General features: G+C 41.0%; 3 protein-coding genes across 11 annotated transcripts in view; 1 reads left to right on the top strand and 2 right to left on the bottom strand.

The window, feature by feature from the left end:
• Nucleotides 1–259: 259 nt before the first annotated feature.
• Nucleotides 260–5,437, bottom strand: zbtb24 (zinc finger and BTB domain containing 24). Of its 4 annotated transcripts, none has more exons than XM_030718295.1 (7): nucleotides 5,042–5,342; nucleotides 2,453–3,275; nucleotides 2,028–2,195; nucleotides 1,742–1,825; nucleotides 1,567–1,650; nucleotides 1,381–1,462; nucleotides 260–1,285 (listed from the first exon to the last, which is right to left on the bottom strand). In XM_030718295.1, the coding sequence occupies exons 1-7, from the start codon at nucleotides 5,264–5,266 to the stop codon at nucleotides 400–402; spliced, it is 2,352 nt and encodes a 783-aa protein (XP_030574155.1). In that variant the 5' UTR covers nucleotides 5,267–5,342; the 3' UTR covers nucleotides 260–399. The 4 variants fall into 4 exon arrangements, with proteins under 4 accessions (XP_030574155.1, XP_030574158.1, XP_030574156.1 ...); XM_030718298.1 differs by lacking the exon at nucleotides 5,042–5,342 and adding an exon at nucleotides 5,383–5,437 and having other exon boundaries at nucleotides 261–1,285; XM_030718296.1 differs by lacking the exon at nucleotides 5,042–5,342 and adding an exon at nucleotides 4,695–4,725 and having other exon boundaries at nucleotides 261–1,285.
• On the top strand, nucleotides 5,265–8,714 carry ddo (D-aspartate oxidase). Of its 2 annotated transcripts, none has more exons than XM_030718299.1 (5): nucleotides 5,265–5,322; nucleotides 6,881–7,075; nucleotides 7,237–7,345; nucleotides 7,437–7,613; nucleotides 7,775–8,714. In XM_030718299.1, exons 2-5 carry the CDS (start codon nucleotides 6,904–6,906, stop codon nucleotides 8,331–8,333), a joined length of 1,017 nt encoding a protein of 338 aa, XP_030574159.1. In that variant the 5' UTR covers nucleotides 5,265–5,322; nucleotides 6,881–6,903; the 3' UTR covers nucleotides 8,334–8,714. The 2 variants fall into 2 exon arrangements, with proteins under 2 accessions (XP_030574159.1, XP_030574160.1); XM_030718300.1 differs by lacking the exon at nucleotides 5,265–5,322 and adding an exon at nucleotides 5,770–6,139.
• A 60-nt stretch (nucleotides 8,715–8,774) lies between these two features.
• The window catches only part of sash1b (SAM and SH3 domain containing 1b), a 58,697-nt gene continuing 45,111 nt past the window's right edge, over nucleotides 8,775–22,360 (bottom strand). The window contains exons 2-18 of one of the 5 annotated variants that reach the window (XM_030718290.1): nucleotides 21,746–21,874; nucleotides 21,049–21,099; nucleotides 20,505–20,554; nucleotides 18,558–18,598; nucleotides 18,240–18,326; nucleotides 18,023–18,135; nucleotides 17,679–17,777; nucleotides 16,591–16,723; nucleotides 15,493–15,878; nucleotides 14,808–14,882; nucleotides 14,313–14,456; nucleotides 14,065–14,197; nucleotides 13,628–13,797; nucleotides 13,332–13,538; nucleotides 12,692–12,842; nucleotides 11,896–12,027; nucleotides 8,775–10,653 (exon numbers count right to left, since the gene is read on the bottom strand). In XM_030718290.1, coding sequence (XP_030574150.1) covers nucleotides 9,959–10,653; nucleotides 11,896–12,027; nucleotides 12,692–12,842; nucleotides 13,332–13,538; nucleotides 13,628–13,797; nucleotides 14,065–14,197; nucleotides 14,313–14,456; nucleotides 14,808–14,882; nucleotides 15,493–15,878; nucleotides 16,591–16,723; nucleotides 17,679–17,777; nucleotides 18,023–18,135; nucleotides 18,240–18,326; nucleotides 18,558–18,598; nucleotides 20,505–20,554; nucleotides 21,049–21,099; nucleotides 21,746–21,874 — 2,796 coding nt within the window. In that variant the 3' untranslated portion in view covers nucleotides 8,775–9,958. Of the gene's footprint in view, nucleotides 10,654–10,871; nucleotides 12,028–12,682; nucleotides 12,843–13,331; nucleotides 13,539–13,627; nucleotides 13,798–14,064; nucleotides 14,198–14,312; nucleotides 14,457–14,807; nucleotides 14,883–15,492; nucleotides 15,879–16,590; nucleotides 16,724–17,678; nucleotides 17,778–18,022; nucleotides 18,136–18,239; nucleotides 18,327–18,557; nucleotides 18,599–18,680; nucleotides 18,927–20,504; nucleotides 20,555–21,048; nucleotides 21,100–21,745; nucleotides 21,875–22,360 lie in introns of those variants that run through there. The other 4 variants (XM_030718289.1, XM_030718291.1, XM_030718292.1 and 1 more) reach the window with 4 other exon arrangements.

Genomic DNA, 22,360 nt, shown 5'->3' with positions numbered 1-22,360 from the left:
GTAAGATATTAGCTTACTTAATGGTTTTAGCATTCGTATGAACAAAAATCCCTGGTTAAGGTTTAATTTAGGCCAGCCAGGCTTGTAATAAATTGGTGGAAAAACCACTATGCTTAAAATTTTTTTTTCTCTAATATGCTATAGCAACATTTTAAAAAAAAACAAAAAAAAAAACTCTACATTGACTGTAACAGTGGTGAAACCAGTGGTATAATTGTATGTTTGGAAGGAAGCATTACAGTATAAAAATGTATACTTATATTTTCTTTATCAAAAAATTATTTAATGAAAATACAAAATTTCTCCTTTAAGACTGCTAACACTGACTATGGTCATTTTGCCAATAATTGATGTCCACTGTAGCACCCTCAGATTTATGCTCATGGTTGTCCAGATCACTCAGCTCTCCTGTGGCAGTCCAGTGGTGTACAGGTAGGAGACAGTTCCTGACTGGATTTGAAATGTCTGTCCTTGGATCTGATGGCTGGAGATCTGCTCGCTGGTTTGGCTGATGGAGATGGGTTGGCTGCTCTGACTGCTAACATTAATAGCCTGGCTATTTTGTTCCCTGCTCACCTGCCCCTCCGTTGTCTCCTGAGCAACAGCCAGCTGCTGGATCGGCTGATGCATCACCTGCAGCTGTTGGATGGGACGTGTTATCTGAAAGGGCTGTGGAGGACCGTGATGAGCCTGTAGCTGCTCCATTGCCTCTTTACTCAGAGTGATGACATGCATCTGCTCAGCCTGGTGCATCATCTGACCCTGCAGCATGCTGATAGTGTGGATGTGAGAGGTCTGGCCCGCCACATCACCCTGAGTGACCAGTGCCACGTTCTGCATGTTCCCTGGCGGCCGGCTGAGGAGAGTGATTTTAGAGGGGTCTGACTGTGCCGTCTCTTCCTCTGTGCTGATGAGCCTGATCTCATGGTCGTGACCTGGGACAAAGTTAATGTGGTCAACATCCTCTGTCACCACCAGCTGGATCTCCTGTTCAGAGCTGGGGGGCATCTGGTACTGCTGCAGGTGAAGGATGTTCCGCACCTCCTCCTGCGGGGCTGCCGAGCCATCTTTTGCTGCGGCATCTGATGAGGCCTCTCCTGTGGCAGCTCTCTCCTTGTTGTGGGATTTGGTGTGTGTTTTTAGATTGTCCAGGCGTGTAAATGAAAGGCTGCAGAAAGAGCAGGTGAACGGTTTCTTCCCCGAGTGGGAGGCAACATGTCGTCGTCTGGCACTGGGGTCTGAAAAGGACTTCTTGCAGATGTTGCAGTTATAAGGCTTCTCGCCTCTGCAAAACCAGATTGCGGAGCAGTTATGATCAAATGACTCCTCCTGGGTCGTATATACATACAGCAGGGAGCAAAAACTACTAAAATGGCTCACCTGTGAATCCTGATGTGAGTCTGCAGTGTGCTCTTGACTGTAAAACATTTTCCACAGATCTCACAAGTAAAAGGCTTCTCACCTGTGTAAACATTAAGGCCATCATCAGCTGCTGCAGCAAGTGCTTCCAGATATAAAGCAGATGTCAATAGCTGAAGAATGACCTACGGAGCTGTTTGATCTTACCTGTGTGAGTTCTCAGGTGCTTTTTCAGTTGAGCTGCATCCATAAACTTGTGATGACACTGAGCACATTCTGGTAATGATTTGCCTTTAATTAAAAATGAATAAATATTACATTTGGCCTTTTGATTGAATAAACTGAATTGCTCTATTGCTCTTCCAGTTTTTCCATGTCTTACCTGTATGAACTCTGTAATGGCTTTTAAGCTGCCTTTTTTGAGTGAAGGCCTTTCCACATTTATCACAATCAAACGATTTCTCTTCTAAAGAAACAAGTAAAACAGCGATCATAGAGATCAATATCACAATACGCTTGAATACTTCAGTTTCTGTGCCATTAGGTTCTTAGCCATCATATAACATGAAAAATCAGAAAAAAATGTTTTTTGGGGGGGCAGGGGGGGGTCTCACCAAGTTACTACTTAACAAACATGAGAAACTGGCAATTCATTCACTGGATCCTACCTTCATGGAGGTTCATGTGCTCCTGTAAGGAGTGTTTGGTGGAAAGCGCTTTAGAGCAGACAGTACAAACAAATGGCTTTTCTCCAGTGTGCATGCGCTGGTGAGCCAGCAGAGTGTGCTTCTGGGTAAAACTCTTCCCACAAACCATGCAATGGAAAGGCTTCTCTCCTGGAGGAAAAGAGAGCAGTACTACTTTTACAGGTGCAGTATCACTGCTATTTAATTGGTTCCTTTTCCCAGTAGAGTTAGTCCTTGTCAGTCCTAATTAGCTATACTTGCTATTATCTTAATTCAGAGTATGACATGTAAAGAGTTAGATATTTATTTCTTTTTGGGGGAATAAAGTTCTTTAATTATAGCAAAAACATTACAAAAATTGTATTGAATCTCCATTTTGACCTCTCTTTAAATCACAGTGTGATCACCTGTGTGAGTCCGCTGGTGAATCTTTAAAAACAGGTGGCTTTTAAAGACTTTTCCACAGTCCTCACATCGTGCCTCAGTGTCAGGGTATTTCCTCTTCCTGCCTCTCTTTCCAGGCTCTTTGCCTCCTGCTGTGTCACTACCCACCTTGTAACCCTTATATTTTACCGGTGGTCTGATTTTGCGTTTGCTCTGCCGGCTTTGGTGTGCTCCAGGGTCGTTATCTCTAGCTTGTGACTCAGTTTCTGAGGGTGCTCTTCTCCCCACCAAGTCTATTACAGGCAGACCTACATTCTTCTTTGGCCTCCCTCTTTTGCGTTTCAACAGCTCTACATCCTCAGCTTTGTCTGCTTCAGCATCATCATCTTTGACCCCTGTTGCAGAGTGGGTTAGGTCAGTGAGCACTTTGACAAGGTCACTGACCCCCATAAAATGAGCCGTGGCCAGGAGCTGTTCTGTGGCGCTCTCCTCCACAGACACCTGGGCACTGTAGATGAACTCCAGCACTGCTGCAAACATCTTTGCTGCCATACCATCCAGCCGGGAGGTGGACTGATGGATCTGATCTTCTGATGTGAACATGCGGGAGAAGTACTCACTGCTTGCTGCCAGCAGGGCTTTGTGTGCCTTGAACTGCACATCCTCTACAACAAGTGTGATGTCACACAGCAGGTTCCTTTTCCTGAGCCTGTCGAATTTGCTCAGGATGCTCTGTTTATGTGACTCTGAATGAAGGTGAGCTATGAGCGATGGAGCTGGACTGGTTGCTTTCTGAGACATCTTCGCAGCAAAAACAACCACATCTGTCCCTGAAACAAAGAGAACCTGTGGAAACAAGATGAGTATACAGTTGTCAGAATTTTACATACATTCATCATGAATGTGAATGTCATGGCAAATTGAAGCTCTTGATTTCTTTGAACTGTTCTTTTTCCAGGGTAGAACGGTTGTACAGCATACATCTTTAATGACCTTAAAATACAAGAATTGAGTGCACAAGTTTGAATTTATTTTAGATTTTCTCTAATCCACACAGGATCAAAGGTATACATACAGTCTCCAATGTCCCTTAGCAAGTTGCACCTCATCCAGATGCTTCTGGTAGCCATCAAGCTTCTGGCATGGAGAATTGATAAGAGTTCATTTAAATTGGTAGGTTTCCAGACAAAGACATGACTCTTAAGCCTGCTTTATCCATTGCAAAACTAGTTTTGATGTGTGTTTGGGAAAATTGTCCCATTGGAATATCAAATTGTGTCCAAGTTTCAACCATGAAGATGTTGATCTGAGGTTAAGTTGAAGAATTCATAAGTAATCCTCTTTGTTTGTTACTCCACCCACTTTGTGCAGTGTACCATGACCATTACATGACATTCATGCCCATTATGAGTCTATGTAAAATGACTATAACTGTATATACAGTATAGGATTGGCTTAAAGTATCAGAGGTACAGTGTGCATTTAAATGTATGAACTTTGTTGTATTACTATTACTGCTTACTCAATACATGATCATTGGAATCTACATAATTAGTTTCTCCATTAATGAATGTTCAGTTTGTAAATTGGCAAATGTTAATAACAGCAATTTCTTAGCACCCAAATTGATGATGCGGATCCCGATAAACACTTTACTATCATTTAGGACTGTATCACTATAGGATTGTCCAAATAATAGTTTAAGTCTGTTAGGTAAGCATACAATAGGTATTATATAGCTGAAATTAATTACTATTGGAGGACTCATCAGTCTGTAGTGATGGTCCACTGATCTGCTAATCTAACAAAAGTATCTGATATATCCCAATAAAATAACAGAAATATAATAAAAGGTGTCTATAACATTGTCTCATTTAGCCCATTGCCTTCCACTCTGGATAAAGACACAAATGCTCAATAACCAAACCTGTGAGTGGCTGACGGGCCTATTTTTTTTTTTTTTTTTGGTGCTTAAACGATACTTTGACTTAGCTCTTGGTTTTCTATAAAAAATTTTTACACTTGTCACCGCATTCACCCAAAGTTCAGTGTGGCCTTAGTGAAGACTGCAGATGAATGGATGTTAGCAAACAAGCTAATCGTCTCAAAACGGGCCACGAGCAGCAGAAATTGCAACGACTACGACCGATATATTGCCTTTAAACAAGTGAACTGTAATAAGTTTCCGACTGGCGACAGGGAATGAATTGATGAAAGCGTGCAAACCGGGGTTTAATTTGAAGTAGGTAGCTTTTAGGACCTTACCTTCGCTCACTGGGCTGACGGAGAGCGTGAACAGTGTTGCCAGATCTCGCGACAGAAACAAGCAACCAGCTCTATGAAAACAAGCCCAAAAGAAGCCCAACTGGCAACCCACAACACTGTGTAAAACTGAGGCCGCTTTTAAACAGTATATCTCTGTAGTAGCTAGCTCACTTCTTCGTTTTATCTCATTGTGTTTTGGAGCAGTAAGACCCATGGTTCTTAGCCTCATAGAAGAGAAGGGTGCACAGTTTTTGTGTGTGTGTGTGTGTGTGTTTCTCTGTATTAGCATGTTGAACTAAATCAGCATGGTGAGCACATATTTCACACTTGCAAAATCTGGGGAATACCTTTGGTACGTCTCCCATTAGGACCTCAGCTACTTTCAGAGGTGTATGCAGACACTTTTGGGAGGGTGGGGGTGAAGGAGCACAGGGGTGCCTAATCAGCGCCGTTCCTCTGTTACTGATCATTTCATTTGCACAGCTGTTAAATATAGAAAATGCGACTAGAGAAATTATTTCGTCGCATCGTTTTGGCGCAGCCCTCTTGTGAGGCGCCCCTATGCATTGCATATAGTGCGTACCCACTTTTAGCGTCACTGTCTCCCATCTGAGCTCGGATCCATTCTGTAAGTGCGCTCTCTTTCTCCCACTCTTTATTATATTTTTTCTATATTTTCCCCGCTTACTGGAGCTCATTCTTGCGCTGCCTCCTCACTCTGGGCTGTTATGGGTGTTTGTTCGGGTGTGCGCCCTGTCAACTTGGGCAGGAGCGATAAACAGTAAACGGGGGCTTGGAAGGGACAAACTACCTACCACTCGTCTTTTGCTTTATTATAGGGCGCCGAGAGATATTCAAGGAGTTTCACTCGGAAAGAAAGTCAAGCCCAAATAAGCAACTCCACGTTCAAAAACAAGCCCAAAAAACCGCAACCCGCGACTCACGAGATTTGCAAGCGACTTTAGAAAAAAAACAAGCCCAAAGTCGCTTATAATAAGCGGACTTGGCAACACTGAGCGTGAATACGAACCACCTATCGCGAGATGTCAAGTTCTGATGCAACTTGCATAAATCGTCGACCTGCTGCTGGGTTCTGAGATTCGGACCGTCGGTCTACCTGAGCTAATTATTTACAAAAGTGGCATTGAACAATTTATAGGACTACTACTTACTTGTATATTTATTTAAAATGCTAAACAGGTGGTCTAATAAGAAATTATTTACGCAAATGAAAATCGGTAGGATTTTGCCCTATAAAAATAACTGCTGCATTGAATGAAGAATCTTTTTTCAGCACCTGCACGTCCTCGAGAAACTGCAGAGAAACACTGCATGGTGCAGGAGTGTCCATAGACACATGCTGTGTCTATGGCACTGTCTCATATTAAGAAATCCTCTAGTGACAGCTTTCTGTGCGGATCAAAGAGGAGACAGTTTTATTATAGGTGGGTGAATGAATTGACCTTAATGGCGCTTGGTGTATATAATCCTCAGAGCCTGTAGAAGCGGCATTTGGTGTGTAAGATTTTTTTCTTTTTTTTTTCCCAAATGGAAGGTTTTTTTTGTTTGTTTATTTGTTTTTAATCATTTTAGTGTTATTGCTTGTTCGTTTTTTTTGGGGGGGTTTTTTTTTTTAGTGTAATGGTGCGTCTGTCTGCACCCGACTTTGGCAACCATAATGCCCGGAGTTTCAAACTTACGTAAACCTAATCGAGCGTGTTAAGCAAGTTGGAAGACTTATAAAATCCACTCACAATGTAGGAAGTCCTTTAAAATATCAGTAATATTGCTTTACGCTCTCCAAATGTCTGGGTTTTCGAGAGCCTGTCAGAAAGACAGCTTTGTTTAATAGAAGAGTCTTTGATTTAAGTTGATTTCTTTAGTTACAGAAACAGCATTGAAGGACTGAGTCACCATGAGCTTTGGAAGCCTCCAAAAGGGGCATAATAATGACTAAATAATGAAATTAAAATGATTTTTTCTTATGAAGTTGTTCAGGCTCTCCAGAGGAAAAAGTCTCAGGGGTCAGTGGAGTAAAAAGGTTGCTGCACATAAAGGGTGCTTTGTTCGTATATATAATAAAAGCGCAAGCCGCACAACCAGGAGTATTACGTTTTATGCTTGCTGATAAGATTAAGATTAAGAATATTATCTGGTTGCACTTGGTGCATTGCTCTGTCTTCCAGTTTGAGACACAGAGTTGTCAATAATGAAAACTGTCAGGGTTGTGGTGGTGGGAGCTGGTGTGATTGGATTCTCCACTGCTGTGTGTATCTCTGAGGCGCTTCCTTTCTGCTCTGTTACTTTGCTGGCTGACAAGTTCAGCCCGGACACGACCAGCGATGGAGCTGCTGGGATTTTGTTTGCAGCTCAATTTCCAGGTAAGAAAACAGTGTCTTTCTCTCTCTGGCATTTGCACTATAGCTGCATCACATTATGCAAAAATATTAAGGTAAATATTTTACAAGACAAAATTTGCAATGCAAATGTGCATTACATGTCTGTAATAATAACTGCAACCTTTACTCTGTTCCTCTATCAGATATTCCCTTGGAAAGACAAAAACGCTGGTTCAAGGACAGCTTTGATCACCTATTGGCCATTGCTCAATCTCAACATGCACCCGACGCTGGAGTAATGCTGAGCTCTGGGTAACAATTGATATTTGTGTCATGATGTTGCAAAAGTTGAGTACTCAGCCCGAACTGTCAGTCCACTGAGTTCTCTTTGATTTCCTACCAGTTTGCAGATTTTTAAAGATGTTCCAGCAGTTAAGAAACCTTTCTGGTCAGAGTTTGTGATTGGCTTTCGACCCATGACTGATGATGAACTGAAACGCTTTCCGGATCACAAGTTTGGCCAGGCGTTCACCACCTTAAAATGCGAATGCTCCACCTATCTGCCGTGGCTCGAGAAGAGGTTCGTCCCCTATATTAAACTCCTTTTGTCCTGTCAAGGATATTAGAAAATTATTTATTCTACAAAACATTTAATTACAAACTAACTGGAAACGCTTACATTAATTCAAAGTTAAAGTCATGTAAACATCATAAACTCTTCTCATACCGGATCTCTAAAAGGTTCAGAAAAGCAGGAGGGCGAGTGGAACAGAGGAAAATCAACAGTCTCCAAGAATTAAGTAACAGCTTTGATATCATTGTCAACTGCTCCGGCCTGGGCTCCAAAACACTAGTGGGAGACACAGAAGTTTACCCAGTCAGAGGCCAGGTCCTCAAAGTGGAGGCCCCCTGGGTGCAGCACTTCATTAGAGATGGAGATGGGAAGACGTACATCTACCCCGGCATAGCCAGCGTCACTATAGGTGGGACGAGGCAGGAGGCTGACTGGCGGCTGCAGGTGGATGACAGAGACACTAAAGGTATCCTGGAGCGCTGCAGCAGGTTGGAGCCATCACTCAGCAAAGCCAAAATTCTTACTAAGTGGGTCGGCCTGAGGCCCAGCAGGAGGAACCCGAGAGTGGAGAGGGAGCTGGTGAAGTTGCAGGGCCGCCAGGTGCCTGTGGTTCACAATTACGGCCACGGGGGCTGGGGAGTGACCCTCGCCTGGGGTACCGCCGTCGATGTGCTGGAGCTGGTCAGACAGTGCCTTCATGAAATGTCTCCACAGGCTAAACTGTGAACAAATTCTAAGTCCTGCTTTCAGTCACAGCCACTAACACACTAACCTTTAATAAAAAGGACTCTGCTGCAAGGAGATGCTAAACACAGAAAAGTTTTAGTAAAATGCACTCAAGTATGAATTTGTAATAGATTTTACATTTAAATAGAGTATATTTAAGAAACCTGATTTATGGAAATATAATTATTTAATTAACTTTTAAGAGTAGTAAAGTTTTAATGTAGTCATTGAGGTTATCAGGGAATGACATATACATCTCATTAATCCTTTCATGAATGAATTATGAGAACCTTAGTCAAGATTTTTTTTTTCTGAATGTTTTTATTTCTCTTTAGGCAAGAAAAAAAAAAATGCAATTAAAATTTTGTTTATGAACCTATTTTTCATGGAGTTACAAATATATCCACTCAGCTGGACACCATGCATTTGACTTTTCAACCAGAGAAATGTGTATTTAACACACCAATAACAGAAAATGATATTGCATCCTCAGATTGACTGTCACTGCTGCTGATATTCACTAATCCTGATTCTGTTAATTACATTCAGATAACAAATAAAAATTTTAAAAAAGCAACTCCCCGTGACTGGCCAATCGGTAGCAGTGTATGGGATGATCACAAGCATCCACAGTGTTGACTGATAACTATAACAAGAAAACACAGGCATATACAAAAGAACATTTTTGAACAACCACTATGCATGAAAGGGCTAAAATTTTAATTGTTCAGCTGTAAAAAGAGGTCAGCTTTATTTAAAAGCAAACATCTACTGGTGTGAGACTAGAACAGTGAAAAGCATAACACTGAGTATCAAATGTATAAATTATGTCTGAGAGTTAACTGCATCAAATACACAAGGATATTTTCTGTATGACTACTTCAGTAGACATGTTCTTGCATTGTCTGAGAACATTAATTTTTATTATCATATAAACTGTTTGCCTGTTAATAGTTACAGATTCTTTTCACAGCAGCTGTTTTGATGGGGGCATTCCTAACAAAATTAAAGATGTCTGGTCCAGCATCACTACCGTGTGACAGCGAGTCATCGTGTGTAAAATCAGAATCCACAAAGTGAAAATTATGAAGCTTATTTCTTTTTTCTTTTGCAAGCATACTTTGCTGTGTGTAGCAATATTGTCTGTTTAGGTCCACTGTCACTAATGGCGATTATATATTTATATACACAGACACACACAAAAAAAGCTCTTTCAAGTCCATATTAACACATGGAAAATGTTCATTAACAGTAAACCCAAGAATGAGTGAATTATTCATGAATTCTTTGCTTTGATAAAATAAGGACCCCTTGCCAGCGCTGCTGCTTGTGTAACTGTTGGACTCTAGTCAGGTTCACTGCAGAGAGACGGACCGGATTCAGCTGAACTGAACACTGCAACTGTGACTGAGGGGGTCAGTAGATAGATATCATACATAAACATAGTTTAACACTGGAAGCTCAGCCCTTCAAATTTCCACTCAAGATGAAAAAATGACACCCATGATTGCATTTTCAGAAACTCCATTATCCCAAACAGAAGCAATTGACAGCTGTAAAGTGACGCCTTTCTGTACTTTTGAAGATGCCAGCTCCATTGCCAGATGAACACTTTGCGCTCAGATTTACTGAGCTGATGGATGTCTTCGGATTGCTTTCATTTTTAGCCGACAGGCTTCAGAAGTGGCTGAAACTGAAGGACCCTTCCTTTCCACTGGAAAGGTGTGATCTGTGAAGGGTGTTTCTGTCAGTAAGCGCTCTCGTTGTGGATTTAATAAGGAAGGTGTAGCTACATGATCTCTGGATCTTTTGGGTGGAGCTGTGGGTGGTGGCTTAAGGTGTGCCTGCTGTGTTGCATTGCATTTATCTACATTTGAAATGGTACACGCGACATCATGTGGTGTCCTACATGAAGACTGCAAGGATGGAGGCATGACTGTAAGTGTTTTTTGTGTGCTCTCCTCATTCAGCTTCAAGTCTTTAAGGCTTAGGAGTCTTCTCTTCTGGTCTTTGTGAAGATTCGACAAAGAGAAACAGCAGCGTAGCGGACTTGGTGCTGTGTTTCTTCTTAGCTCCATGCAGCTGTGACTCCTAGAAATGGATCTGCTCTGAATTTGACCTTTTGTTGAGCTTAAACTGGTCTTTGCGAGTTCAGGAAGGACACAGGGAATGCATCTGGGTTTCCTTTGGGATGAAGACTCATTGGACTGGATGGAGGTGAGGGGCAGGGGAAGGACAGGGTACTCTGGGGACGGGAGGTGACTGGACTCAAAACCGGACGAAGACCTGCTGATGGTTGAAGGCGCCTTTTTGTCCCTCCCTGAAATAAACAAGTGAAGCGTGTGCGGATCATACAGGTGCCAGTCAGTTGTGACATGTATCTGGCTTAAGCAGAACAACAGCAGAGAAGTCAGTGTTGGAAAGTAGCTACTTTAAAAAGGACACAGAAGAGAAGAATAGAGTCAAAACAAGCAGCTAAATGTGAACTAAAATGAATGATGGGCAAAAGAAAAGCAGCAAGCAGTCAATTGTGGTAAAGCATGGAGCAATTTATTCATCACAGTCAACCATGACAGAAGCACACTTCAGAAAATGCTGAGACCTCAGGCCCTAGACATGCCACACTTCAATCAGAAGTGGGTTAAACATTTTAAGGTAGCCCTATGCGCTCTGCATTTTAGTGCATTTACAGTTATACAAATTGCCTTATTTTAACACTACATTGTTAAGTATATATTTTAGTTCTGCTGCAATATGCAGTTTTCAGGCACGTGACAAAGTATTGTGCAACATTATGTTTTATTGGACTAAAAAAATATACACACAAACAGCAGAATCTTAAGAGAAATACACTATACAGATGTGGCTGATCTGACATTGTACTCCAAATCACATGACATTCAGAAAGCACAGCTCTTTGCATTTTGACAGTTTGTAGACTTAAGCCCAAAGAGAAAACACTGTAAGCATGATACAGCTATGAATAAAGCAAGCACTTACAGCAAACATGTACTGCCATTACTGAGAGTTTTTTTTTTTTTTTTTAAATGTAAGTAAACCTAAAGCTTGTTTAAACACTCTTTCACACATCTGTTCAAAAGTTACCATTTTCAGCACCACACAAATTGCAACTGCAGATCTATTCGTAGACCTGCGAGCTGCTCTGCACGCAAATTCTTTGCGGGCAAGAAAACTGTCACTGCTCAGTTTGACATCAAGCAAGTTAACTTTCTAGTCCTGTGTTTTCTCTTCTCCAGAAAATGTTGAGAAGGCAAGTGATGCCAACTTTCAGAAGCACTGAGGAGACACGAGCGACTGCAAAGCAGTTTGATTCAGTGATGCAGAAACAGAAGAAAGCATGATGATGCTTGAGGAGGAAAAAAAAAAAAAAAAAAGAAGCGCCAGAAGTAAATGTGACGACAGGAAAGTCTTTCCAGAAGAGGATGAAAACTGAATCTGGTGGCTTGGAATGCTTGAGCTGGAGAGTCTTTCTAGACAAAGATGAGGCAGAGGAGGGCTGAAGAAGCAGACAGTGTTCACAGGCGGGTCAGGCTGTCATTACCGTTCTCCAGGTTCTCGTTGCTCTCGTAGCAGCCCGAGTCTCGTGGGGAGTCTCCCAAGAGGCCACGCCTGTCCAGCAGCAGCTTCTCCTGCGACCTTTCAGACTGACCACTTCGCTCGGGGTCGCTGCTTCCTGCAATGCATGCACAACACCACCACCAAGGGCATAAGAGTCACATCTTCTGACCTCAAAAACAAAACTGTGGTGAAATCATAGACAGCACAATGTCTGTGATGTCGCTTCCAGGTCTGAAAATGCTTTAAGTGCTTTATACATGCATTCTTTCCAATGGCCAGCAGGGGGCAACTACTCAGACTATCTGTTACATAGAAGAAAAAAAATGGTTCTCAGCCTCTGTACTCTGTGAGCTCAGGAAACAATTTCCTGAAGATGTTATGGGCCCAGTCGCTAGTTTCAGCCCATACTGAATTAAATGCTAATCCATTACAGTGGTTATTGGAATTAGAAAGGAGGATTATCCAGGGTATGCTCATTCATTCTTGAAAATTACCAGAGAACCTGAGATGCAGCAAAAAAAAAAAAAAAAAAAAAAAAAAAAAAAAAGTCTACAGAATATAAATCAGAAGAGTGACAAACATCAGTTAAAACAGAACAATTGCACTAACAGCATGGACAAGCTAAAGCCAAACTTACTGAATGTTTTTGCTGCAGACACAGGCAGTATTTAAGCATTAGTCTGTACATCGAAACTCTTCTATTCTAATCTGAAATGTGGCGCTTTGAGTGGGAATATTTCTATATCAAAGTGAGATTTTCTGTTGTTTACCTGACCCACCATCGTACTCCTGCAGCAGCTCGACAGCGGTGAGCAGCACGGCTCTGTGTTGAGAGTCTGTGATATTCAGTTCATCCAGGTCCTCCTCCTCTAACAACTTAAACGTGTCCAGATCCTCGTAACCGTTAAAAAGGAAGGTGGGGAGATGCTCCTGTGGAAAGGTGAGGATGAAAGATGCACAGATTCAATTTTAGCATGCACATCTTGCAAAAGAAATATAAAGGTAGCTTAACTTCAAGATGAAAAACATGTCTAAAGACTCCCAGCCCAGGTGAAAATGAAAAATGTAGAAATTTCATATTTAAGCTAGAAATCTGTAATAAAATAGAAATCTATATTATTATTATTATTATTATTATAATCTATTTTATTAAGCTAAAAATTATAAAATAAAATCTACAATTCTGAGATTTTAGAAAATATTCCTCTTGGCTTCTTACTGTGAGTAAGATGAGGCAAAACATATCAAAGAGCATAAACGCTGAAAGGAGGGGAAAAACATCATTTTGTGTACATTTCCCCAAAATGTCAAACTATTCCTTTAAGCAGAGCCAAAGCCCATCATATGCAAGTATTTTATCTAAGTGTTGCATATTTGAATCTTAACTGATTTTGTTTACAAATGTATTCCTTTCTTTACTTTGAGGTTGATGCGATCAAGCAGTTCCTCCACAGATGTGGGTTTGGGTTGTCGGGCCTTTCTTCTCCTGCGTGTTTTCTTGGGCTTCAACTCCTCTTCATTCAGAACATCCACATAAATGAACTTGAAGGTGCCGACTTTACCATTGAGCATCCCCATCCACGTGCCCATAGGAGGCTTACTAATGATATCGATGATGTCTCCGCTCTGCGAAACGAGATCAGGGAAACTTGAGGTTTTTTTTTGTTTTTAGTATAAGCTCATATCTAAGAAATTTTTAATATAACATAGCCTACCTTCAGCTTTAGGGAGTCGGTGTCATAGGGACTTGGAGTGAAGTCTGTGTGAACCAGAGCACGTCCACAAAAGGGTCCGCGGTAAGGCAGCTCGTCTTCCTCTCCGTCCTCAGACTTCACACTCTCTCTGTTGCTGTTGGAGGAGTCAGTGGTGCCCACTGTCTGACCGCCTGCATAAATCACAAGAGATTTCACATCAAGACCGCAAGCCATCATGGGTCTGTTAGTGTCTGACAAATATTTTTAACGTGTTTCTTAACTTGACAGGAGTTACAGTTTTTCACACAGATGAATATAGCAGACGAGACCAGAATGATTAGACTACTTCAAAGGTAATAAATCCTTTGAGATTTGCACAATAAACACCACACATCTGGTGTTCCAAGTTTAAACAAATACTAAGAGTTATTTGAACATACACCGATACACAGACATACTCATGGAACTCTGTCCACTGAGCGAACTCCTCAGGCTCTCCACAGACCCTCCTGGCTTCAGTTTGGGCTTCTCCAAAGAGTCTGAGTTTATCTGAGGTGAGTGAGGGCAGCTGGACGAGCGGTCTGGGCTTGGCTAGAATACACAAGGGAAAAAAAACAACAAAAAAAACCCACTTATTACATATGCTTCACAAGCCTCACAGCCATACTTCACAATTATAACACACATAAATACTTCCAAAACATACCTGTTCAGAGAAGGAACTGTGGTATCTCTTGGAAATGTGTTTCCGCATCGTCTCTCTCACCGACTTGACTTTTTTGCCCAGAGAGATACGAGATGTTGATGGAGACTTAATGCCGTCTCTCGTATCCTCGTCTGCAGCTTTGCTCTAATTTACAAACACAGAGAAACAAATAAGTAAACAAGGTTAAGAATTTATTTTGACTGCATGCATTTTTAAAAATTAACTTATACTTCATATTTTTATACAAAGATAACTACAGGAATACTTGCACACCTCACATTTATATGTGTACTTCATATTTATACTGCAATACCTCATTTATTTTCATATCTGTATCACATATTCTTATGGCTCTCTATTCAATTGTATTTTTGATACATATTTGATGCACACTGTAGGTCAGGGGGATGCAGCATTTCAATCTTGTGCATGTCCTGTACATATCGGAGAACTGTAAAGTTGACTTTTGAATCAGGTAGGTTAGGAGCCACGTACGGAGTTATCGTTGTCAGAGTTGACTGCATTCACTGATCGGTTGGTCAGGTCAAATCCTCCAAAGCTAGAAGCTCTCTGTGAGGAAAAAAGAAAAAAAAAAACCTGGTGAGATTTTAGAGCATGATTTGAAAGCAGACCCACATTTGGTGCAGGCACCACTTTTGCCCATCATTTATGCTTAAGCTACAAATAGCTGATGCAGATCATATCAGAACCAATGACTGACACACAGAAATAAATAATTTGGAAGACAATATTAAAGAAAATGTATACAAGGTCCGTTAGTTCCTGAATTTATGTATCATTTATTTTAAAATAGGCTTGATCTAAGTTTTCATTTAACCGCCATCAGAAACAAACAGTGCATACAGTGCTGATCAGCATCAGTCCAGTCTATAATTGATACTGTATTACTGTACAAACAAAAGACAAGAATAAGAGAACATGTACAATCAGTCTCTGTCTGACAATGAAGACATTTTTAGGCATCAAGAACTCGATGTGGATGTGCTTACTAGCAGCCAGACTCAGTTTCAAAGTAAAAGCCCCGTTTAAATGAGAAGTTTGTTGTTGCCTTATTGAGAGGCTTAAATGATGGTACCAATGGTACAAACTCACTAACAATGGAGGAAAAGAAAAGATTCTTTAATAAACAGTCCTTATTCAAATGTGCCTCTATACTCACCCCGTGGTGACTGAGAGGGTTGAGGATCCGGTCACGGAGCTCTCCATCGGTCACTGAGCGTGCAATTTTGGGTTCCTCACTGCAACCCTCTGTTTCAGAAAAGGAAGAGCCTTCACCGGGCTCCCTCACCTCCCCTGCTACATTGTTCTGCTGGTGCACAGGGCTCCCACTAGACTTCATCAAGGTCTGGAAGATCTTTTGGCTGCTGCAGGTGTCCACACTGCTGGATGAGGGGGAGGTGGTCAGGCTATCTGAGTCTCTGTTGTAGGTGAGTTGTTCCTGTAGGGTTGAAGCCAGGGAGTCCACAGGACACACTACAGGTTTCCTCTGCACACCTAAATACAGAGACATGCTGGCATCTCCACAGGAAAGGCCATCGATACTCTCTGGTGGGTAAAAAGAGAATGGAAGAGATTAACATGCAATAAAAGATAATAAAATCAGCAACTGCATTTATTAATTATTTGATATTAGCTGAAACTGATGAGCCATAGCTAATACTATGGCAAGGATATTGCTGCAACATCTTTGTGTTTACTCTCTCCTTCCTGCTGATAATACTGTATTGGTTACTTTTATTTGTACTGGTTACAATTTTCCAAATTGTGGGTTTTGATTGTTATTCAAAACAGACACTCTGGAAATAATGAAAACATGCTATGAATAGTGTTATTGTCAAACAGTCATTAGATAAAGCACTAATACTGATATTTTCCTCAAATGCCACGTTCAGCATTGTGGTGTGACGCACTGCTTCCTGTTAATACACAGTGTGTTTTAAATAACCTTTGGTGATTTTTAATGGCATGAAACAAAATACCTAGGAATTTTATCTGCTCTAAAATGTGTCTCACAATGTTTATTACATGAAACTGTGATCGCTGGGTGCCGGGGTGGCTCAGTGGCGCATGTATGCCACATGCTTGTGGTGTACACATGCTTGTGAGCCACAGGTCGCATGCAACCCACAGCATAACTTCCCCTATATCGCTCTCCCCACATTACTGTTTCTCTTGAATGTGCACTAATATAAACCAAAAAATAAACTGATTGCTGCCACATCTACTGTCAGATATTATCTGAGGGTGGTTTTAGTACCCTCTGCTTCCGGCCTCTTAGACTCATCAATTCTGATCAGCTTCTTCTTCACTTTCCGAGTTGAGTTGACCAGTTTGTGGAGCCTCCTGAACGTCACAGATTCCTCTTGTTCATTGTCTGACAGGTCACAGGGCTGATGGAAGAGAATTACATTAACAGAAATCATTTGTGAGGTGAACAACACAGTGGCTCTGAGGCCTAATACTTTCAATATGATATTATGTAACACTTTTGCTCTCTATATGCAGTATTTTAATTACTCCCATTTCCAGTAACTCAGCAGCGTACCTGCTGTGGATGCTTTGCAACTATCTGGTGTAGAAGCTTGTAGTTTAATATAGATATGTGGTAAGAAACCACACTGATGACACTGGGTCTGTGCAAAGAGCTAATACATATGCAGTGGCTCATAATAAACTAGAAAAAGCTTTCAAGCTAGCTGCTTGGAAATCACCTTAACCATTATCTGAAAAGGTCAGTGATACATTTGCAATCTTGGGTCATGCATGCTGAGCATTTGTCTGCTGACCAAAATATTAGTGTTATGTATATCCCAGAATAGCCATCAAGAGACAAAATTAAAGCTGATTAGCAGCTTGAAATGTAGAAGTTCAGTATGAGGAGAACAAGTCTTTAATTAACATAAACATAAATATGGGGAAAAAAGAAACATTGAGTCAGATACATGCAGCAAACAGAAACGGTCCGGCCATCCAGACTAATCTGAAAAAAATGTGCCCTGAACCTGAGCCCCCTAATCACCCCACCCATGCATAAAAGAGCTGCGGCCTGCATAACAGAGCCCTGTGCTGAATCCACCCGCTCACCACAGCACAATAGGGGGTTAGGGCTTTGACAGCATTGAATAGAAGTCCGCCCGATGCCCTGCAGTTGGGAAAGGGCCCTGAGCTGCAGGGCTTTAGAGGGGCCCTGGTTCATCGCCGGGACAGGGACAGAGCGAAAGAGAGCGGCACTGTCAACAGCTCAACAGCCTTGGCACGGGTAAATCAGAGGCCCTCACGCACAACACACTGTCTGAAGTAGTGATTCAGCATTAAAAAGCAAATAAGGTGCCTTTAGAGACTTACGTTGCAGCTGAACGACTCATTTGTGGCACTAGAGGGATCAGTCGACTCTGTGAGGTCAGCCTTGCATGCGTGTCTGTTTTGTATCTCAAACTCCTTCAGCTGCAAAAAAGAATGAGCCTGAGTCGAATTATGCGTAACCATATACCCACATAAGAAAGGATCAAAATGCTGGTAACTTTATCAGGCTTTTTTTTTTTTTTAAATAATACAGTCTGACTTGTGTACAGAGATTCCTACAATCTGATGAGATCTTCTTCTAGTTTATTCAAAATAAATGCTTGAAGAAATACCACATAAATACGTTTTCAAAAGTCAAAGTTTCCCCGGGATGCATGACAACATACCCGTGCCAGGGCTTCCTCTATGGAGATCATGTTTTCCTTCACCATCATCATCAGTTGAATTCGCTCCTCATCACTCATGGTAACTTCACTGGCCACAAAACCAACATCGTCACCTGCAAAAAAGTAGCATTGACAATGGATATGAAGAAAACAACTCAAAGTATTTGTTTTAGTTTAAAGAAAATGTCAAAAATAAAAATTATTTTTTGTCAGATACCTTTTGAAATCTGATGAATCACTCCTTTCTGGGACTTTCTGAAATTCTGCCAAAAAGACTTGCTCTTTCTCTTTCCGTCCCATTTTCCTATTGCATACAAACAAATTTTAGTATAGGAAAAAAAAAAGAACAAATTCAAAGTATAATCACCACAAATATGTAAATAAATAAAGTATTATGGTGAAAATAGAAAAATTTAAATCAATTCTTTCCATTCTTTTAGAACAAATAAGCAAATTATTCATTTAACATTGAATAAAAATAAATAAATGAACATTATGATAAAACAATCAATATACCAGTAAAACTTTGACTTACCCCCTGATCCATCATCCGAGCTGGATTTGTGAACAGGAAACCTAAATGAAACAAAAACACTGACTTAATCTATATAGTTAAAATGGGGAAAAAAAAAAATCAAACTGTTGAACACAACACTACCTGCTGTCCAAAATTATTTTCTTCATTTTTTCCCCCCCTGCTATCCCACCATTTCCCCTATCAGCTCAACCATTCAATTAAAAACAAAACAAAAAAACCAACATAAAAATAAATAAAAAAAATATGATTAACAAAAAACGCACTGTGCCTCAAAACACTAGCATCACAGTAGAGGCAAATCAAAGCAGTCAAAACAGACAAAACAGACTGGCTGCTCTTGGCTGATGAACAACGATCAGTGCTCTGCGGCCATCGCTGGAACAATAAAGCCCTTCTCTTGTCTGCTCGGGGTTTTGCTGCAGCAGCAGCAGCACTAATGTGGCCTCTGCATTCCCTGCACACTTTCACTCTCTCTTTCTGTCTCTCACTCTCTCTGGACAGTTTGTGTCTATCTTTCTCACCGCCTCTTTCTGTTTATACTCGTTTGTGGTGATTCAGTATATTACTTTGAAAACAAACTCAATCCACCCCTCATTTCTTTACATTTTGCTAGGAAAATGGGTGCTGCGATTTATTGAAACACCTGTAAATACAAATGGAAATACAGTATGCATCTCTCAGGTCATGAGTCAGGCTGGCTCTTTTCCTCTACTTGTTAAGTACATGACTTTCAGGCCTATCACTACATCTTTTTTCCTCCACTTGTCCAGTTTTCCCTTATTTTTTAAGAGCATGCTGCAGATACTCCAAGTTTTCAGCTAATAGCTCTTTGGGAATCACCTTGTTGGTGTAAATCAATGTTGTCTGCACGGATTTATCCCTTGAGTTAGGTGCCTTTTTTTTTATGACTGAATGATTCATAGGTTAGAGTTAAGTGGCTTAAAATACCCCCCAAATAAATAAATAAACTATTGCTCTCAAGACCACTTCTCAAGACCAAGCAAAATATATTGAAATTGGGGTGGCTCAATGCTTTTGCACAGTACTGTTAATATTATGGTAAAACAATCAACAATCCAAATTAATTATTAACTGTTATTAACAGTTATAATCTCTAAAGGCCGCCCATGCTCCCATTTACCACAGGAAACAGCATCCCATGTACTGTGAGATAAAAGCATTTGGAGAGGATGGTGTCTTAATTTGTGGAATTTTTAGTAAAAAATAACTGAAATAATTAAAAAAAAAAAAAAGTGCAAAAGCAATGTTTGCTTTCAAAAAGGAACCCTAATTTTGCTGATAGCTGTATTCATTAGATTCCTATGAAGTGATCCCACTAGAGGGCAGAGCAGGAGTCCTGTTAATCCTGTTTGAACAGGACTTGCACAATTCCATCCCTGTCCAGGGTCTGAATAATGCAGGCCTTCTCACAATGATAATTAAATCCTGAAAAACAAGGACAGCTATTGCCCAACTTTCAGGGAACTCTCATGTCTGTTTTAACAAATCTAATCATATCAATATGTTGCTGTTCCATTACTCATCATATAAATTATTAGATCTTATTCAGCTTTCCAATGGCAAACTGTGACTAATCTTCAAAATCTTTGCAAAGAAACAATGAAAGGAAGGAAGGAAGTGTGGAGGTGACACAGAAATGCTTCATTAATGTGACACCAGGAAACAGGAAATGCACATGTCCACAGAGGTGCTGGAGATCACCCGGGAAGAGTCATAGCAGTTCAGCTTCCAGCAGTCATGGGACTTGAATAAATAATAGGTATGTAATGTAAAGTTTCCACAAAACACATGATGCAGAGCAGCAGTTATATTTATTTCATATATATTTTTGCAGATGCTTCCCCGCAATGCTGCATAAACTCACAGAGACTGTGCTCTACTACTGTCTATTTTAAACAGGGCTAATTTTTTTTTTTTTTTTACCTTCTTTCAGTCTCTGGAGTCGACATAGTGCTGCTGAGTCCTAGGGATTCCTAAAGGAGATGGAAAAAAACAAGTATATAAAATGTAAACACACACACACACACACACACACACACACACACACACACACACACACACACACACACACACACACACACACACACACACAGAGTGCTCCTTTTTACTGAATTAGTTTAAAATCCAGACATTTAACGATCTTAGGAAATTCCCAATATTTAGACAACTGCAAGTAACAACAGGCTAATTCATTTTGTAAACGTACATTTTTAAAATGTTACTCTTGCAATTCAACCAGAACAAATGTATACTTGTCATATTTATTCATATTTTAGGATCTACTACCAAGCAAAGTGTCAAGGCCAGTTCTTTGCCTCACAGTCACTCAGATGTTACTTTGTGTGCCTTTGCTTGGGATAAATCATGACTTGCCAATTCCTCTGCCTCTTATCAGCCTGTTTGCTGACATACAGAAAAGGAAGTTGCCTTCTCCTGGGGCCTGACACGCTCAGAGCTGGACACTCACCTGGATCTGTGAGCGCAGCTGCAGTGATGTGGCCACTGAGTCAACCTTTCCCTGAAACACACAGACAGAGGAAGTGGAGGAGTAAATTATAGTGTCATCATAACACAAAAATACACATAATTTCATCTGACTGAATCAGCCAGGGCACAAAATGAAAAACACCAGTTAACAGTTAGGAATTGCAATGGCTGTACCACTGACTGAATAGTTTTGCACATTTTCTTAAAATTAAATTCAGATATGTTCCAACTCCAAAGTTTCTGTCTCTCTTAGAAAATTTCTATGAGTAGCCTGTCCTCCGTGCTACCCAAGGTTAAAACCAAAGGCAGCATTCAAGTAGAGAAGGTCAGAGACTTTAAAAAAGAATAAAAATTACAGTCAAGACACACACTCACAAATAAAAGGAACAGATGACAAAATCAATACGGTGTGTATTTATGGTAGAGATGCTAACCTACATAAACATTTAACGTGGTAATATGTGACTTTATAAGGTGCAGGTAGGCAGATTTTGTCACCTTCTGCCTCCACTAGTCCAGCTCTTTTCAGTATTTTTGCTAAGCTAAGCTACTAAAGCAGCTTAGCCTCCAAGTTCATAGTGAATATGCAGATGTGTAATGGATACGATGCAGTAATATAAAACTTGTCAATACAGCACTAAACCCTGATCTTAACTGACAAGAAAAAGACAGTTTACCATCTCCGCATCTTGCACTACTTTGCGTTTCCGTAGCTCCTCCATCCTTTCGCATACGTCATTGAGGGAGGTGCCGTAATACTGAGAGTACTCCTGAGCCAGGTCATCAAGATTCCCCACCGAGCCATCCTGCAAGAGATACAGAGGGATTCAGACTCACACTCAGATATGACCACAGATCAGGAGAGGAAAACGACACCCTGTGGAGGTTCACCAAGATACCAAACAGCAGGCACCACTGTAAACATGAAGCCATTGTTTGAAAGTTTAGCACTGTCACCACCAACATAAACAGCCAGGAACCACTGAGATAAAACACCAGGGTGTAAGATAACGCATCAAAGACACCCAGCTGCAAGACCGACTCTCAGCTTGTCTTCTTCCTGCCCAGTGACCCCTTCCCACCTCCTCAGCCCTCCTTAGACCTGACCCCAAGGCCCGAAGAGGTGGTGTGTGACGCAACTGCGGCACTCACTCTGCTCTCACAGTCATCGGGACTTGACATAAGAGGCCACGGTTCAGTCTACCGTAAATCAGAAGAAGCAGAATCACTCAGTCACATCATGAGTCTTTGCCCTGACACACCGCTCGCTCTCCTGCATGTAACCCCTTTTG

This window comes from Archocentrus centrarchus, chromosome 22, assembly GCF_007364275.1.
Source record: "Archocentrus centrarchus isolate MPI-CPG fArcCen1 chromosome 22, fArcCen1, whole genome shotgun sequence".
NCBI lineage: Eukaryota > Metazoa > Chordata > Actinopteri > Cichliformes > Cichlidae > Archocentrus > Archocentrus centrarchus.
The sequence above is the reverse complement of the archived record's forward strand: the minus strand, read 5'-3'. Positions and strand labels throughout refer to the sequence as shown.